General features: G+C 38.9%; 1 protein-coding gene across 2 annotated transcripts in view; it reads left to right on the forward strand.

Annotated features, from left to right (window-relative positions):
- Positions 1-19117, forward strand: part of REPS2 (RALBP1 associated Eps domain containing 2) — a 238115-nt gene that overhangs the window by 60925 nt on the left and 158073 nt on the right. Inside the window, exons 3-4 of one of the 2 annotated variants that reach the window (XM_055563083.1) lie at positions 13440-13588; positions 16302-16428. In XM_055563083.1, the coding sequence (XP_055419058.1) occupies positions 13440-13588; positions 16302-16428 (276 nt within the window). The remainder of the gene's footprint in view (positions 1-13439; positions 13589-16301; positions 16429-19117) is intronic. The other variant, XM_055563084.1, reaches the window with a different exon arrangement.

The raw sequence follows: 19117 nt of genomic DNA on the forward strand, positions 1-19117 counted from the left end.
AAAGAGAATGCTGAGAGCCTAATCTGAAAGACCTATCACACAGGGAGTTGTGAGTCCTTTTAGTCCTTCTTCTATAAGAGTCATACCCTTACTTCATGAGTGACATGTGCCTGTGTGTATGTGTGTGTTAACCTTTAACCCCTAGTCTTTCCCATTTTGCTAAATACCTCTACCATATGCAGTTGCTTAAGCCAGGAACTTAGAAGACGTTCTTGATTTCCTCCTTTCCCTCCCTCACAATATAGTCCATCTGAAGTCCTGCCAATATGGGTGAATTCTACGAAAAATTTAGAGAAGAGCTAACACCTATCCTATTCAAACTCTTCCAGAAAATTGCAGAGGAAGGCAAACTCCCAAACTCATTCTATGAGGCTACCATCACCCTGATACCAAAACCAGACAAAGATGCCACAAAAGAAGAAAACTACAGGCCAGTATCACTGATGAACATAGATGCAAAAATTCTCAACAAAATTCTAGCAAACAGAATCCAACAACATATTAAAAGGATCATACATCATGACGAAGTGGGCTTTATTCCAGGGATGCAAGGATTCTTCAGTATTCACAAATCCATCAATGTGATACACCATATTAACAAATTGAAAGATAAAAACCATATGATTCTCTCATTAGGTACAGAGAAAGCCATTGACAAAATTCAGCACCCATTTATGATAAAAACTCTGTAGAAAGCAGGCATAGAAGGAACATACCTTAACATAATAAAAGCCATATCTGACAAACCCGCAGCAAACATTATCCTCAATAGTGAAAAATTGAAAGTATTTCCATTAAAATCAGGAATAAGACAAGGGTGCCTACTCTCACCACTACTGTTCAACATAGTTTTGGAAGTCCTAGCCACAGCAATCAGAAGAAAAAGAAATAAAAGGAATCCAAATTAAAACTCTCACTGTAGATGACATGATCTTCTACATAAAGAACCCTAAAGATACCACCAGAAAATTACTAGAGCTAATCAATGAATATAGTAAAGTTGCAGGATAAAAAATTAATACACAGAAATTCCTTGTATTCCTATACACTAACAATGAAAAAATAGAGAAATTAAGGAAACAATCCCATTCACCATTGCAACAAAAAGAATAAAATACTTATAAATAAATTTACCTAAAGAAACAAAAGACCTAATATATAGAAAACTATAAAACACTGATGAAAGAAATCAAAGATGACACAAAGAAAACAAAGATGACAAATAGATGGAAAAATATACCATGTTTGTGGATTGGAAGAATCAATACAGTGAAAATGAGTATACTACCCAAAGCAAACTATAGATTCAGTGCAATCCCTATCAAGCTACCAATGGTATTCTTCACAGAACTAGAACAAATAATTTCACAATTTGTATGGAAACCCAAAAAACCTCGAATAGCCAAAGCAATCTTGAGACAGAAGAATGGAACTGGAGGAATCAACCTTCCTGACTTCAGACTATACTACAAAGCTACAGCATCAAGACAGTATGGTACTGGCACAAAGACAGAAATGTAGATCGATGAAAGAAAATAGAAAGCCCAGAGATAAATCCACACACCTATGGACACCTTATCTTTGACAAAGAAGGCAAAAATATACAATGGAGAAAAGACAGTCTCTTTAACAAGTGGTGCTGGGGAAAAGTGGTTAGCCACGGGGAAAAGTGAAACTAGAACACTTTCTAACACCATACACAAAAATAAAGTTAGAATAGATTAAAGATCTAAATGTAAAACCAGAAACTATAAAACTCTTAGAGGAAAACTTAGGCAAAACACTCTCCGACATAAATCACAGCAGGATCCTCTATGACCCACCTCCCAGAGTAATGGAAGTAAAAACAAAAACAAACAAATGGGACCTAATTAAGCTTAAAAGCTTTTGCACAACTAAGAAAACTATAAGCAAGGTGAAAAGGCAGCCTTCAGAATGGGAGAAAATGATAGTAAACAAAACAACTGACAAAGAATTAATCTCCAAAATAAACAAGCAGCTCATGCAGCTCAATACCAAAAAAACCTAAACAACCCAAGCAAAAATGGGCCAAAGAACTAAACAGACATTTCTCCAAAGAACTCATACAGATGACTAACAAACACATGAAAAGATGCTCAACATCACTCATTATTAGAGAAATGCAAATCAGAACCACAATGAGGTATCATCTCATGCTGGTCAGAATGGCCGTCATCAAAAAGTCTACAGACAATAAATGCTGGAGAGGGTGTGGAGAAAAGGGAACCCTCTTACATTGTTGGTGGGAATGCAAACTGGCACAGCCACTGTGGAGGACAGTGTGGAGATTCCTGAAAACCTGGAAATAGAACTGCCATACAACCCAGCAATCCCACTGCTGGGCATACACACCGAGGAAACCAGAATTGAAAGAGACACCCAAGGAAACCAGAATTGAAAGAGACACATGTACCTCAGTGTTCATTGTGGTACTGTTTACAATGGCTAGGACATGGAAGAAACCTAGATCATTGGCAGACAAATGGATCAGGAAGTTGTGGTACATACACACAATGGAATGTTACTCAGCTATAAAAAGGAACGCATTTGAGTCAGTTCTAATGATGTGGATGAAACTGAAGACTATTATACAGAGTGAAATAAGTCAGAAAGAGAAATACAAATACTGTATATTAATGCATATAAATGGAATTTAGAAAGATGGTAATGACAATCTTATATGGAAGGCAGCAGAAGAGACACAGAAGTAAAGAACAGCCCTTTGGACTATGTGGGAGAAGGTGAGAGTGGGATGATTGAGAGAATAGCGTTGAAATGTGTATTACCATATGTAAAATAGATGACCAGTGCAAGTTCGATGAGTGAAGCAGGACATCCAAAGCCTGTGCTCTGGGACAACCTGGAGGGATGGAGTGGGGAGGGAGATGGGAGGGGGGTTCAGGATGGGGGCTCACATGTGCACCTGTGGTTGTTTCATGTCAATGTATGGCCAAAACCATCACAATATGTAAAGTAATTATCCTCCAATTAAAATAATTAATTAAAAAAAAATTCTGCCAATATGGCTCTAGTCTCATTGCTTGCTTCCTGCATCTTTCTACCTCTGCTAAATGAGGCCACCAGCAGCCACATTCCTGAGTACCACAATGGTTTTGTCATTAGTTTCTTGGCCTTCTCTCTTTTCTACTCCAGTCTCTTTCCCCACATAGCACTAAGAGTAGCTTTTTCAAAATAGATTATTTTATATAGCTCCTTGAAACTCTCCCTGTGGTTGCTTATTGTACATAGCTCCAAGTTCGAAGTCCCTACAGTTATCTGTAAGGCCTTGCATAATCTAGTCTCTGCCTACTACCCCTCCTCATCTCAAATCTCTTTTCTTTCGTGTAATCTGTCCCCCAGCCTTACTAGCTGTGTATCCATTTCTGGGCCACCTCTTTCCTACTGCAGGAAAGAGCATGTTATGTCAAGATCTTGGGTTGCTAGTGGTCTGTTCTCCATCCTCTCCTTCCAGTGCTGCGTCTCCTCCTCGCTCTTTAGGGCTCCAAGGCTGTACCTGACACCCTATCTAAAGTATGTCCTGTCAAATTAATTCATTAACAAAGGAACCAGCATATAGTAGAGCTGGTTCAAGAAAGTGTAGGAAAGTCAGAAGTATTTATAGTCACGGAAAGAAAGAATGCTGGAATAAGATTGCTAAATTACATATAAAATTGATTAATGTCCTACAGGACAATAAAACTGTAACTGGGTTATTATACTCTTTTGTAAGATAAAATTCATTTGCACTGCTATCAGAAAAGAAGTGTTTGTTATCTAACAAATTTTCCACAAGTTAATAGCTACCCTTTCAGAATTGTAAAATGCTTCATCAAGAGTAAATAGAAACTTAAAAGCATGCATCCCTAGGGAATTAGGTAATCCTTGGATGGGCCTGTTAGTGCTGGATAATGTGACAGTTCCCTTCTTAATTCTCTCACTGTCTGCTCCTTCATAGCTCTTTAGTTAGGGTTTGTAAGTACTCCTTTACAGGTTTGAGTAATTTTTTGGCTGTCTTCCTCAGCAGTCTGCACATCTAAGGGGAAGGGAGGAGCATCTGGTAACCCTGTACTGAGAGGGACCTTGTGGATACCCAGGGCATGTTTGTTGAATGAATACACGAAGACACAAATGCCTTGTCATGGGGAGTGAGTCTTAATCGTCTGTCACTCTTTTTAACACAAACATTTGGAATTCACGTTCACGAGGAACTTCTGAGGGATGATTACAGAAGTCGTCTCTCTCAGGCATTGGTTCCCAACCTTGTATGCACTTGAGAATCATCTGGGTAACTCTAAATGCAAAATAAAAACTACAGGAACCTGGGGCTACCTGCAGACATGTGGCTTTAGCACAGGGTTTTTCAGAGCACCCCAGGTGATTCTTCTGTGGAGCCAGGGTTGAGAGTGACTTCTAAAGACAGTCAAGTGGAGTATCTTCAAGAGCTTTGCTTAAGCTCTGAGTACAGATTTAGTCACATTAGGGCCCAAACTGGAGGGAGGCAAGAGGCACCCAGGGTGTATAACTATAGGGGATGTATAACTGTAGGGGGTGCTAGCTCCCTGGACCCTGCAAGTGCTGACTCTGACTTTCCAGGGCCCTGAGAGGGAGTACCTCAAGTGCTAGCCCCAGGCTTTTCTCTAGCCTCACCCTAGTGGGAGCTGGGGTAATGCTGTTGGGAAAGCTAATTTAGGAGGGCAGAAGGTGGTGTTGGGGTGAAGTTCAAGGCTGGCAGAGAGTTCTTGTGGAGGAAACCATGTGTGAACATCTGTCCTGGGAGCAAACCTTCCTGCTTTCCAAAGACAGGCCAAGAGGAAGTGTGAGGACTGAGGGAAGGTGTAGCAGGGTCTAGAGTAGTGTTTTGAAACTTTATAGTGCCATGGCCCCTTTGACAGTGTGAAATCTGTGGACCCCTTCTTGGAGCAATTAAAAAAAATCATCAGAATATAGTCACTTTATAATGTTGTGTTAGTTTTTGCTGTGCAGCAAGGTGAATTAGTCATATATATATATGTATATCCTGGTGGCTCAGATGGTGAAGAATCTGCCTGCAATGCGGGAGACCTGGGTTTGATCCTTGGTTTGGGAAGATCCCCTGGAGAAGGGAATGGCAACCCACTCCGGTATTTGTGCCTGGAGAATCCCCATGCACAGAGAAGCCTGGTGGACTGCAGTCCATGGGTCTCAAAGAGTTGGACACGACGAGCAACTAAGCACACATACATACATCCAGTTTTTTAGATTTCCTTCACATTTAGGTCACCACAGAGCACTGAGAGAGTTCCCTGTGCTATACAGTAGGTTCTCATTAGTTATCTATTTTAACGTAGTCAGTTGAGTCTTACACTCTGTGACCCCATGGACTACAGAATGCCAGGCCTCCCTGTCCATCGCCAACTCCCAGAGTTTACTCAGACTCATGTCCATTGAGTTGGTGATGCCATCCAACCATCTCATCCTCTGTCGTCCCCTTCTCCTCCTGCCTTCAATCTTTCCCAGCATCAGGGTCTTTTCCATTGAGTCAGCTCTTCGCTTCAGGTGGCCAAAGTATTGGAGTTTCAGCTTCAGCATCAGTCCTTCCAATGAATATTCAGGACTGATTTCCTTTAGAATTGACTGGTTGGATCTCCTTGCAGTCCAAGGGACTCTCAAGAATCTTTTCCAACACCACAGTTCAAAAGCATCAATTCTTCCTGTGCTCAGCTTTCTTTATAGTCCAACTCTCACATCCATACATGACTACTGGAAAAACCATAGCTTTGACTAGATGGACCTTAGTTGGCAAAGTAATGTCTCTTCTTTTTAATATGATGTCTAGGTTGGTCATAACATTTCTTCTAAGGAGTAAGCGTCTTTTAATTTCATGGCTGCAGTCACCATCTGCAGTGATTTTGGAGCCCCCCCTAAAAAAGTCTGTCACTGTTTCCATTGTTTCCCCATCTATTTGCCATGAAGTTATGGGACCAGATGCCATGATCTTAGTTTTCTTAATGTTGAGTTTTAAGCCAACTGTTTCACTCTCCTCTTTCACTTTCATCAAAAGGTTCTTTAGTTCTTCTTATATGGTGTCATCTGCATATCTGAGGTTATTGATATTTCTCACAGCAATCTTGATTCCAGCTTGTGCTTCTTCCAGCCCAGTGTTTCTCATGATGTACTCTGCATATAAGTTAAATAACCAGGGTGACAATATACAGCCTTGATGTACTCCTTTCCCTATTTGGAACCAGTCTGTTGTTCCATGTCCAGTTCTAACTATTGCTTCCTGACCTGCATACAAATTTCTCAAGAGGCAGATCAGGTGGTCTGGTATTCCCATCTCTTTCAGAATTTTCCACAGTTTATTGTGATCCACACAGTCAAAGGCTTTGGCATAGTCAATAAAACAGAAATAGATGTTTTTCTGGAACTCTCTTGCTTTTTAAATGATCCAGCAAATGTTGGCAATTTGATCTCTGGTTCCTCTGCCTTTTCAAGATCCAGCTTGAACCTCTGGAAGTTCATGGTTCATGTACTGTTGAAGCCTGGCTTGGAGAATTTTGAGCATTACTTTACTAGTGTATGAGATGAGTGCAATTAATGTGGTAGTTTGAGCATTTTTTGGCATTGCCTTTCTTTGGGATTGGAATGAAAATGGACCTTTTCCAGTCCTGTGGCCACTGCTGAGTTTTCCAAATTTGATGGCATATTGAGTGCAGCACTTTCACAGCATCATCTTCCAGGATTTGAAATAGCTCAACTGGAATTCCATCACCTCCTTGTTTGTAGTGATGCTTCCTAAGGCCCACTTGACTTCGCATTCCAGGATGTCTGGCTCTAGGTTGGTGATTACACTATCATGATTATCTGGGTCATGAAGATCTTTTTTGTATAGTTCTTCTGTATATTCTTGCCACCTCTTCTTAATGTCTTCTGCTTCTGTTAGGTCCATACCATTGCTGTTCTTTATTGTGCCCATCTTTGCATGAAATGTTCCATTGGTATCTCTAATTTTCTTGAAGAGATCTCTAGATTTTCCCATTCTATTGTTTTTCTCTATTTGTTTGCCTTGATCGCTGAGGAAGTCTTTCTTACCCCTCCTTGCTATTCTTTGGAACTCTGCATTCAAATGGGTATATCTTTCCTTTTCTCCTTTGCCTTTGGCTTCTCTCTTTGTAAGGCCTCCTCAGACAACCATTTTGCCTTTTTACTTTTCTTTTCCTTGGGGATGATCTTGGTCCCTGCCTCCTGTACAGTGTTACGAATCTCCATCCTTAGTTCTTCAGGCACTCTGTCTGTTAGATCTAATCCCTTGAATCTATATGTCACTTCCACTATATAATCGTAAAAGATTTGATTTAGGTCATACCTGAATGTTCTAGTGGTTTTCCCTACTTTCTTCAATTCAAGTCTGAATTTGGCAATAAGGAGTTCATGGTCTGTGCCATAGTCAGCTCCTGGTCTTATTTTTGCTGACTGTATAGAACTTCTCCATCTTTGGCTGCAAAGAATACAATCAGTCTGATTTCGGTATTGACCATCTGGTGATGTCCATGTGTGGAGTCTTCTCTTGTGTCGTTGGAAGAGGGTGTTTGCTATGAGCAGTCTGTTCTCTTGGGAAAACTCTGTTAGCCTTTGCCCTGCTTCATTCTGTACTCCAAAGTCAAATTTGCCTGTTACTCCAGGTATTTCTTGACTTCCTACTCTTGCGTTCCAGTCCCCTGTATTGAAAAGGACATCTTTTTTGGGTGTTAGTTCTAGAAGGTCTTGTAGGTCTTCATAGAACCGTTCAACTTAGCTTCTTCAGCATTACTGGTTGGGGCATAGACATTATACATAGTAGGATATGTATGTCAATACCAATCTCACATTTCATCCCATCCCCATTTCCCCCTTGGTATCCATATGTTTGGATAACAATTACAACTGACCCTTGAACTACTCTAGAGTTTGTTCAGTCACTAGAGCACGGCAGGCTCCCCTGTCCTTCATTATCTCCTGTAGTTTGCTCAAATTCATGTCCATTGAGTCAGTGATGCTATATAACCATCTCATCCTCTGCTGCCTAGTTGTCCTCCTGCCCTCAATCTTTCCGAGCATCAAAGTCTTTTTCCAGTGAGTTGGCTCTTTGCGTCAGGTGACCAAAGTATTGGAGCTTCAGCTTCAGCCTCAGTCCTTGCAGTGAATATTCAGGGTTGATTTCCTTTAGGACAGACTAGTTTGATCTCCTTGCAGTCCAAGGTACTCTCGAGAATCTTCTCTAACACCACAAATCAAAAGCATCATTTCTTTGATGCTCAGCCTTCTTTATGGTCCAATTCTCATATCCATACATGGCTATTGGAAAAACCATACCTTTGACTATACGAACCTTTGTCAGCAAAGTTATGTCTCTGCTTTTTAATACACTGTCTATGTTTTTCATACTGGAGCAGGTGTTCAGTAGTAGCTGGTTTGTAGTGTTTTTGTGAGCATAAAATTGGATAATCCTTTGGCCAGGCATCTAAACTGTGCTATCTCATATGGTAGTCACTAGTCCTGTGAAACTGGCTATAGAGCATTTAAAATGTGTCTAGTGCCAGTGAGAAATTGAATTTTAATTAAATCAACAATTTAAATTACTTAAAATTTAAAGCTCAAGTAACATAAAATATTTTTCCATTAAATGAAACTTTATTTTTTTAGCGAGACTATGTTTTACTTTAAGCACTGTATTTTATAAGACAGGTGTCAGCAAACTTTTCCTGTAAAGGGCTAGGTAGTGGATATTTTAGGCTTTGTGAGCTATATGGCTTTTATTGCAAATATCCAACTCTGCTCTTGAACTGGGAAAGCAGAATGTGTAAACAAAAGAGCATGGCTGTGTTCCAGTAAAACTTTATTTATTGATATTGAAATTTATATTTCATAATTTTCACATCATGAATTATTTTTCTTTTGATGTTTTCCAAGCATTCAAAATATAAAACCTATTGTTTTTTAATGAAAATACTATTTTTTAAAACTGAAGTATACTTTGAAGTATAGTATTATATAAGTTACAGGTGTATGATATAGTGATTCACACACAGGTTTTAAAGGTTATACTCCATTTATACTTATAAAATATTGGCTATGTTCCTGTGTTGTATAATACATGCTTGTAGCTTATTTTGTACATAGTTTATACTTATACTACTACTATATAGTACTCAAGCTATATGGAAATAGACAGCAGGTTGAATGTGGCTCATAGATACATCCCAAGATTGATGAATTCATGTCTCTCAAAAGTAATTTATAAGACTGTGCACAGCAGCTATATTCATAATGACTCCAAACTGAAAACAACCCAAATGTTCATCACAGAGACTGGGTTTGAAAATCTTTAGTATATTCATAAAAGTGGATTACTCCATAGCAGTGAAAAAGAATGAACTGTGTCTTTAAATGATTATGTTGTATGTTGGATGATTATCACAAAGTGTCATCAGAAAAGCTAGTCACAAAGATTAATATTGTATGATTCCATTATGTGAAGTTCTATAGTGGCAAAGGTTATCTGTGGATTTAGAAATTAGAATACATTGCTCAGTGGGTCAAGGGGAGGTGATTAACTAGAAAGCAATTTGGGTATTTGTTATGAGGTTATATATACATTTGTTAAAAGTCTTCAAATGAGGCTTCCTAGTAGCTCAGTGGTAAAGAATCTGCCTGCCAATGCAGGAGACACAGAATTGATCCCTGATCTGGGAAGATTCCACATGCTGTCGAGCAACTAAGCCTGTGCACCACAACTATTGAGCCTGTGCTCTAGAGTCTGGGAGCCACAACTGCTGAAGCGTGTGCTCCCTAGAATCTGCGCTCTGCAACAAGAGAATCCACTGCAATGAGAAACCCTTGCCGCAACTAGAGAAAGGCTTGCAGCAATGAAGACCCAGCATGGCCAAAAATAAATAAATTTTTAAAAGTCTTCAAATACTTAAGCTCTGTGTACAACATCATCATCCCTCCATACAAAATACTCCTTACATAATTTAAGAAGAAATCAATTATTTGTTGATTTTTAACATTATAGTATTTCTTAGTAAAATCTAGATCTCTGGCCATAGTGGTCCATATTGCTTCATAGCAACCATCAGCCGAACTGTGCTTTTCCAGTAGGGCAGCCAGTAGCCATACTACTGCAGCTCCTGAGTGCCTGAAATGTGGTGTATCTGAATTGAGGTCTGTGGTATAGGTAAGTACACATGGGGTTTAAAGCATTAGTCTGAAAAGAGAATGTAAACTGTTATAGTAATTTTTTATCTTGTTTACATGCTGTCATTGATAACATTGGGTTAAAATATACTAAATTAAAAAAATACTAAATTAATTTCGCCTCTGTTTTTTGCTTTTTTTTAAGTTGAAAAATTTTAGTTGTGACAGAACATACATAATATAAAATCATCTTAACCATTTTTAAGTATACAGTTCAGTAGTGTTAAGTATATCCACATTGTTGTGCAACCAATCTGCCTACATTGCAAGGTGGAAACGCCACCCCCATTAAACAACTCCCCAGTCCCCTTCCCTCCAGCCTCTGGCATCCACCATTCTACCTTCTGTTCCCATGAGTTTGATGATTGATCCGTCATGTAAGTGAAACCATGCAGTATTTGTATTTTTTCACTGGCTTCTTCACTTAACATTTCTTTGTTGTTGTTAGTGTAGCTACTATACAATTTACAATGATACATGTGGCTGAAATTATATTTCTCAGTTCAGTTCAGTCGCTCAGTCATATCCAACTCTGTGACCCCATGGACTGCAGCATGCCAGGCCTCCTTCTCCATCACCAACTCCCGGAGTTTACTCAGACTCATGTCCATTGAGTCAGTGATGCCATCCAACCATCTCATCCTCTGTCGTCCCCTTCTCCCGCCTTCAATCTTTCCCAGTATCAGGGTCTTTTGAGGACAGTGCACAGCAGCTGCCTCTTTGTAATTAATCTTTTATTACTGTATTTATGCTGCTTATGTTTTTTCTAATGAATTGAGGAGATTGATGTATTTCTAATATTCATGACTCCATCAAACATGGGAAAACAAAGGATTTTTTCCTTAGAGGATCACATGTTTAAAAAAGCAGAAACATAATTTTCTTTGTGGAAGGGGAAAATAGTCATTTCTATTTAATATACAAAGCATTTCTGTGTTCAAAGAATACAGCCTAAAATACCATTATGAGACAAATGATTGCTGTGCTCATTGTGTCCTTGGCCCCTGTCAGTATTTTATTTGAACTCTTAATTTGTTTCCTGTGTGCTAATTTAATTCAGTTTGGGAGAAAAGATTCTAACCAATTACTGCAGATAGATCTTCTCCTGTGATTACTTGACATATATCACTGGATAGTAGGTACTTTATTAATTTTTTAATAAAGTTTTGCTATTAAATTTGCTGTACGTATGACTATGAAACAACATTTAGACTGAACGTTGACGAACTATAGTTTTGCTTTTCACTTTTAAAAAGCTTGTAGCATAAAAAAAAGCTTGCACCACCTTAAGAAAAATAGCATTTCATTAGTTTTCAATAATAGGAATATCATTATATATGGTTACAATTCTGTTAAGTAAAAGTTGTTTAAAGCCTTGTAAACAAAGAACGTATGAGAGAAATTCAGCTGTATTTTGTCTTTTGCTGTCTGAGGGAGGGAGATTCTTTCCCAGGTGAACAATTCTGGAGGAATGCCATAGCCAGGGAAGGAGAATTTGTGATATGACAGTGTCCTAAAGGACAGCTGGGGGCCCTAGTGTAATAGCTGATATTCACCAACCAGGTTTGTGTTCCATTGTTCCTGGAGTTATCTGTTAAATACCAGTGAAACACTGGTCAGGGAGCTTACAAATGCTGAACATTTCCTTTTTTTTTCTTCTTTTTTCAGATAGGGCTTGTAAGTAGCGTCATCCTCTTGTGGGCAGATTAGAGTACAAGTTATTTTATGTGATCTTGTTCAATTTTTTAAGATCCTTTTTGCAGACTGAGCTGTAATAAATACCTTTCTGAGAAGAGAACCATAGGATTAGCTCATATTTGATTTACTGAGAATCTAGACTTTCTTTTCTCTTGCCTTCTTTCTTTTGAAGTCCAGTCCTGCCTTGAGTGCTGAAGAGCTGCCAGGGTTAGGAAATAATAATATATTAAAAATGGTGGCCATTGTCTCTTTAGGGGAAAGTCTTGGTTTAATTTTCCAGATTGGTTATTCTCTTCATGTCTCTTGGGCTCTTGGCTGATTGATCACGCAGGGATTTGTCATATTGCCTACTTCTTTGAATTGAATGTGGACATAGCAACTAAAAATAAACATGATGTGGATATTAGAGAACCAGGGGCCTTCTTTGCCTGGGGAGCTAAGATACTGCTTGCCGTTGCTAAGATGTTTTCTGGCTGTAACACAGCAGCAGTCATTGGAAGTGCAGCTGTGTTTTTGGAAGAGCAAGCTAAGGGAAGGCAAAGGCACACTGATGAATATTATCCTAAACAATGAATCCAGATGCAAATCATTATGCCTAATCCAGAATATTATACCCATTTTTGGTGTTCTTTGTGCTGTGTTATTGTGTGTGATTTGCTGTGCTGAGAACTTGAAGTGTGCCAAAGTATCATTTCTGTTTTTAGAATAGTTTTGTCAGAAATTTGAAAGGTAAGTAAATACACCAGACTGTTGCATTTCAGCTCTTTGTGGTATTGAGTGTGGCTAATGGTTTTGAGAGTAGAATTTGACTGAATGTTGGATTGATTGCTCTAACTTGATGCCATTTTCCTTATTCCATTACAAAAAGACAACTAGAGATTGTGTGTGAAAATTCCTTGAGCAATAACATAGGATGAGAACGTGCTGTATCCAGTGTTTGCCTTGAGAATGAGGGGCCTTTCTATAGGGCAGCAGCACTGACTTGTGAAGAGCCACCTCTGCCACAGATACGATGTGTCATCTTAGCTCCTTCCGGTCTGAGTCCACATCTGTAAAAGAAGGGTAATGATCATCTTACTGTAGCGAGTTGTGAGGATTAAATGAGTTAATAGTTACAGATCTTAATATAATCTCTGGCATATAATAAACACTATATAAGTTTTGCCTGCTACTGTTGTCACTTGATACTGATTTCTACAATGTCACATCCCTTTTCTTGGTGCCAAACTAAAGGCCGAAATGGGAGATCTGTTCAAAACCTGAATTTGTTCTAGAATGCTTGGACCGCATTTAAAAATGTTGAGCCAAGATACCTTGCTAAACTGTAGCATTTTTCTATCATGACATTATTATAGGAGTCTTTATTGTGTTGAAATCAGATTTAATCTATATTTAGTGCTCTGGAATTTTTCCTCAAAAGTGACTCATCTTTTGGCCATTGAGTTCCCCTTTTTGCAGTTTTCAAATAAAATCTCACTTGAGCTTCTTTGATTCTGCTCCTAAAGAACTGCCGCTGCCTCGCTTTATGATGTCAAAGACTGATGCTGAAATCCGGTTTGGGAACACAGCTGAGCTGCATGGAACTAAAGTTCAGATTCCATATTTAATCACAGAAAAAAATACCTTCAAAAGAATCGATGATGAGGATAAACAGGTAAATAGTCTGATCAGGCAAGTCTGTTTGCTTCTGACCATGAACCCTCACAGAGCAGTGCCTCATAGCTGCTGTCAGACTTCCAGTTCCTTGAATTGCACCATCTGGGATACAATTATAGGCTTGGAGTGTGCCTATAAAGTTTCCTTGTAGCAAGAAGAAGAGGCTGATGCATAGCAATTACCATGAGCCATCTATGGGCCATTTAGAACCTACTTTAATGTAGAATTGTGTCTCCAGTAAGGCTACTGCTTTAACACACTTATTTGATTTATCTAACCACCATTTCCAAATGCATTCTTTGAAATGTAACTTCTAGGAGTTTTTAATAAGTACTTTCTTCCAAAAAATCTGGTTTCTCTGGTTAAATGTGGTTGGGGAATGCTGTTTCATGCCTTATTCTTGGGGGAAAGGCTAAATTCTCTGTCTTAGACATTCACGGTGCACATTAGCACAGTAAAGGCCCTGACAAGTCCTGCAATAAAGAGACCTGGAGATTGGCATGTACTAAACTTCTTTCACCAGGGAAATCCCTTCTTGGGGAGCGTGTTTGGAGGGCCATCTTGGGAAATGCTGCCTTTACATGTACAGGTCAGGAACAAGAATAGGGTGGACAGGCTTTTAAAATCAGACCACTAATTGCAATAGTCAGATAGTGATGAGTAGAGAGAAAAGTGTAAAATTCCAGATGAGTGAGTCTGTCAATAAGAGGTAAAATAGACTTACACATTAGTGAGCACTCAGGGCATCGAGGTACTTGCAATGAAGATACTAAATTATGCAGAAAAGTCAAATCATATTCAACGTAGTACCTTCTGTATGGAAAAGAAATTTGTCATGTTTTAGAAAGACCAAAAAAAAAAAAGTTTTTCAAATGCAATGACTATTAAAGACTTAAGTTGGGAAACTGATGTATATGGTTCATATGCTAATAATGCTGGGTATTTGAAGTATTGTTGCAGAAATTTCATATTTAAGTGACATACAGCATGTTCTGTTGGATAACATCCTAATTCTCATACATTTGAAACGAGTTCTTCAGGGACTTAAATAAAAAGGAGAACAGGCATACCTTGGCCACAGTGCAGGTTCAGTTTCAGACCACTGCAGTAGTCACACGAGTGTTTGGTTTCCTGCTGCTTACAAAAGTTAGATTTACACTATACTGTGGTCTACTAAGGACTTCCTGGTGGCTCAGATGGTAAAGCGTCTTGCTTACAATGTGGGAAACCTGGGTTCGATCCCTGGAGAGGGAAGATCTTCTGGAGAAGGAAATGGCAACCCACTCCAGTACTCTTGCCTGGAAAATCCCATGGACAGAGGAGTGTGGTCTACTAAGTGTGCAATAGCATTGTGGCTAAAAAGCTGTAATGTATATATCTTATTTAAAAAAATGCTTTATTGCTAGAAACTGCTAACTTACCATCTTAGCAAGTAGTAGTAACATCAAACCTCACTGATTACACATTGCCATAAAATATGATAATAATGAAAATGTTTGAAATATTGTTAAGAATTGTCAAAATGTGACACAGAGACATGAAGTGAGCAAACGCTATTGGAAAAGCGGTGCTGGTAGACTTGCTTGATGCAGGGTTGCCATAAACTTTGTTTTTTTTTTTTTTTTTTTTTTTTAAAGTAATAGCTGTGAAGTGCAATGAAATGAGGTATGCCTGTATCAGAATCTTCAGCCAGTACTCTTTGGCATGTTTTCCCACCAGCGTTTGGAGAGGAATGAGGGCCCACTATCCCAGGATGATTGATGCTCTGGGAACTTTTCAGGCCCATCCCCTGGCTGTGTCACTGAGGACACATCCTTTCGCTTCAGTCTGGATTTATGCTAGGCCCACCCAGTCTGTGGTTGTGAACTTATAATTCAAAGCAAATATTCTTTTCTTTTACTTGAAAAAGAGTACTTGATTGGTATCTCAGATTGAATTACTATTATTATTATTATTATTTTTGACTAAGAACACATATATAGTCTCTATGCTGATAAAAAGTATGGTTTCCTTGTTACCAGTCTATTAGTAGCATTAAAAAAAAGAGGAAACCCAGTAGTCGAGTAATAGTAAAAAGCCAAGTAATAATAGCTTGTCTCGCCTGTGGTCCTACATAAAGTTCACGTTCGAATTGAGATTTGTACTTTATTAAGGTGCCATCCTAGTGTTTAGGAGTAGGCTAGTTGGAGTTTACCCATCATGAATTGTTTTGGAATTTCTCAGTATAAAAAAAGTTGACATTTTACTTTGGCTAGTCAGCTCCAAGAATATTTAGCATTACCATTTAAAATATTTTAAAAATATCCACATTTTTGGAAGACTTGATAAGTGTAGATCCAGGAAATAAGAGCCTTTATTAATGAATGAAAATTGAATCTATTCACAAAGAGATCAAAATTGTAGAGTATGAATGTTATTTCATGTGATCAGTTGTCTTCTGTTTTCCCAAGGAAAGTATTATTGGAGTAACTGGAAGTGTGTCAGGCTTGTTTTAGTAATTTAGGTAACTGAGTTCTGGCGAGACTGTTCTCTGGGAGACTTTTGAATCCTCAGACAGTGCTTTTTAACCAAGCTGCATTTTCGAGAAAATATCTTCATTGTTAAAGCAGTTGGCTTACTGGCAATAGAGTTGCATTATACTTCATAACTGCAGCTCAGAGCACCAGGCTCCTTGAGTGATTCCCTCTGAACTCTGCTCTGGTTCTTTGAAGCAGGAAACGCAGTCTCCCTCGATGTCACCTCTTGCCTCCCCTCCTTCTTCCCCGCCTCATTACCAGAGGGTGCCCTTGAGCCATGGCTACAGCAAACTGCGGAGCAGCACGGAGCAGATGCATTCAGGTAAGAGGCCAGCTGTCCCAGGCAGTATCTTAGAGACACCTTCCTCTATCAGTCAGCAATGCGACTGGTTTCTGAGTCTCCTGACTTATCTCTGGCTCTGTAAACCAGACTCAATTTAATTTCATACTCTCAAGCAAAGTTTAAAAAAAACATAAAATGAAATCTATATTAGTAATGCCTTGTTTTCTGTCCTACAAACTAGTTCATCTTTAGACTTGTAGATAATGATTTAGACGATTTAATCCTTCGTTTACAAATTTCATTACACAGGAACATCGCACATGAAGAATTTGTATTGTTTTGGAATTCTTATTCCTTTCTGCAAACATACCAAACATATTTATATGATACCTGCTCTCATGAAACTACTTATAAAATAGAATTCTGCAGAAGAATTGATTCAACCTTTAAAGACTGAGCACATAAGTGAAAATATTTAGCTCTTGTGCTTGAGAATAAGAATAATAAGAGAAATGCCAGGGGAAGCATTGTGTTGAGGTGTGTGAAGTACCCAATTGTGGCCTTGCTTGCTTGCTCACAGTTGTGTTACATTGGCTATGTTAGTGGTAAAATACGTTAGTTGGTTCTGAGAATGACTTGTACGGTTGGCTGCCTAGGCTGCAGTGCTTACAGCTCCACAAATTCACTGCAGCATCTTGTCCTTGTGGAGTTCAGGCTCCTAGCTGAAGATATGACCTTTATAGGTATTCTAGAATTGGATATCTGTAACCCCCCACCCTTTTTATTCTGTGAGCTGTAACTGAAAATGACCCAGTTTCTGCAGGTTTTTGCTGCATTGAAAATAGTGATGACTTCTAGAGGGACACAGATAAAAGTGTGCTAGACCGAACTAAAGAGAGGCTATGATCTTGCTGAAAGAAGCAGGTATGACATAATGAGAAAATCTTTTTTTCTTTAATTTTTCTTTCTTTCTTTTTGGCTGCGCTGGGTCTTTGTTGCTTTGCACAGACTTTCTCTAGTTGCAGCAAGCGGGGACTACTCTTTGTTGTGGTACTCGGGCTTCGCACTGTGGTGGCTTCTCTTGTTGTGGAGTACAGGGTCTAGGTACATGAGCTTCAGTAGTTGCAGCTCTCGGGCTCAGTAGTTGTGGCTCATGGGCTTAGTTGCCCTGTGGTATGTGGAATCTTCCTGGACCAGGGATCAAACACATATCTCCTGCATTAGCAGGCAGATTCCTATCTACTGTGTCACCAGGGAAGTCCTGGGAAAATCTTTTGATTGGAATCAGAAGATGAGGGTTTATGTGACTAGCCATGTGACTTTGGGCAAGCTACTTACTACTCTGAACCATGATTTTCTTCTTTTGAAACAGAGTAATAGTATCCTATAGGGCTGTTGTGAGCATAAGCGAGAACATGAGTGTAAGGGAATAGGAATGAAAAATCACTCCCCTGGAACTTGAGTGTGCCATTGGTGTCTGAAAATGAAATGGGATTGAGAATTCTTCATATTCCTCTTGTAGTCTCTCCTGCCACATTTCCCTGTTTTTAGAAGTGGATTTTTTTTTCTTAATTTCATCTAATTTTGGAAGTTGGAGTCCAGTGCCCAGCATGGTGCCTAGTTTTTGGTTTTTAATTCAAAGGTGAGTCATTTTTGTTCTACTGAGTCACCAGGTTCTACCCTGTCTTTTTTTGGTTGTTATTCCTTAAAAAACCTGTCTGTACCAGCTTTCTCTCCTTCATACTCCATTTTCTCCTCATTCCATTCAAATTGGGCTTTCATTCCCCTAGTGTCAAGGAAACAACCTGCTTCTCTTCTTTGTTGTTGACTTTTAGCAGCTTGTGTCAAGGTTGTCCATGCTTTCATTCTTTCTTAGCCTTTTTAAAAAACGTGAGCTAAAATTTACATGTGATAAAATGCACATGTTTAAAATCTTCAATTTGAGTTTTAATAAATGGATATACCCAAGTATCTACCACTTTTATCATGGATAAAGTATTTTCTTACCATATGATCCAGCAGTTCTACTGCTGAGTATATATCTAAAAAAAATAAAGGCACAAATTTGAAAAACTACATGCACCCCAGTGTTCTGAGCAGTATTATTTACAATAGCCAAGATACAGGAGCAACCTAAGTGTCTATCAACAGATGAATGAAGAAAGAAGATACACATACATACATATACACAATGGAATATTGAGTCATAAAAAAGAATGAAATTTTACCATTTGTAACAACATGGATGGATCTAAAGGGTATTATCCTTAGTGAAATAAGGCAGAGAAAGAGAAATGCTATCACTTATATGTAGAATCCAAAAAATAAAATAGGTGAATAAATTTAATAAGACAGAAACCTACTCACAGATACAGAAAACAAACCTAGTGGTTGAAAGTGGAGGGAGTAGGGGATTAATAGGTACAAACTACTTGGACTTCCCTGGTGGCACAGTAGATAAGAATCCACTGCCAATGCAGGGAACATGAGTTTGATCCTTAGTTCAGGAAGATTCCATATGCCATGGAGGGACTAAACCCAGGTACCACAACTACTGAGCCCAAACTCTAGAGCCTGCATGCCACAACTACTGAGCCTGAGCACTGCAATGAAGAGAGTAGCCCATGCAAAAGCAATGAAGACCCAGTGCAGCCAAAAAAAAAATAATGGTTCATATAAGAGGTACAAACTACTATGTATAAAATACATAAGCTGCAAGGATATATTA

This window comes from Bubalus kerabau, chromosome X (assembly GCF_029407905.1).
Source record: "Bubalus kerabau isolate K-KA32 ecotype Philippines breed swamp buffalo chromosome X, PCC_UOA_SB_1v2, whole genome shotgun sequence".
NCBI lineage: Eukaryota > Metazoa > Chordata > Mammalia > Artiodactyla > Bovidae > Bubalus > Bubalus kerabau.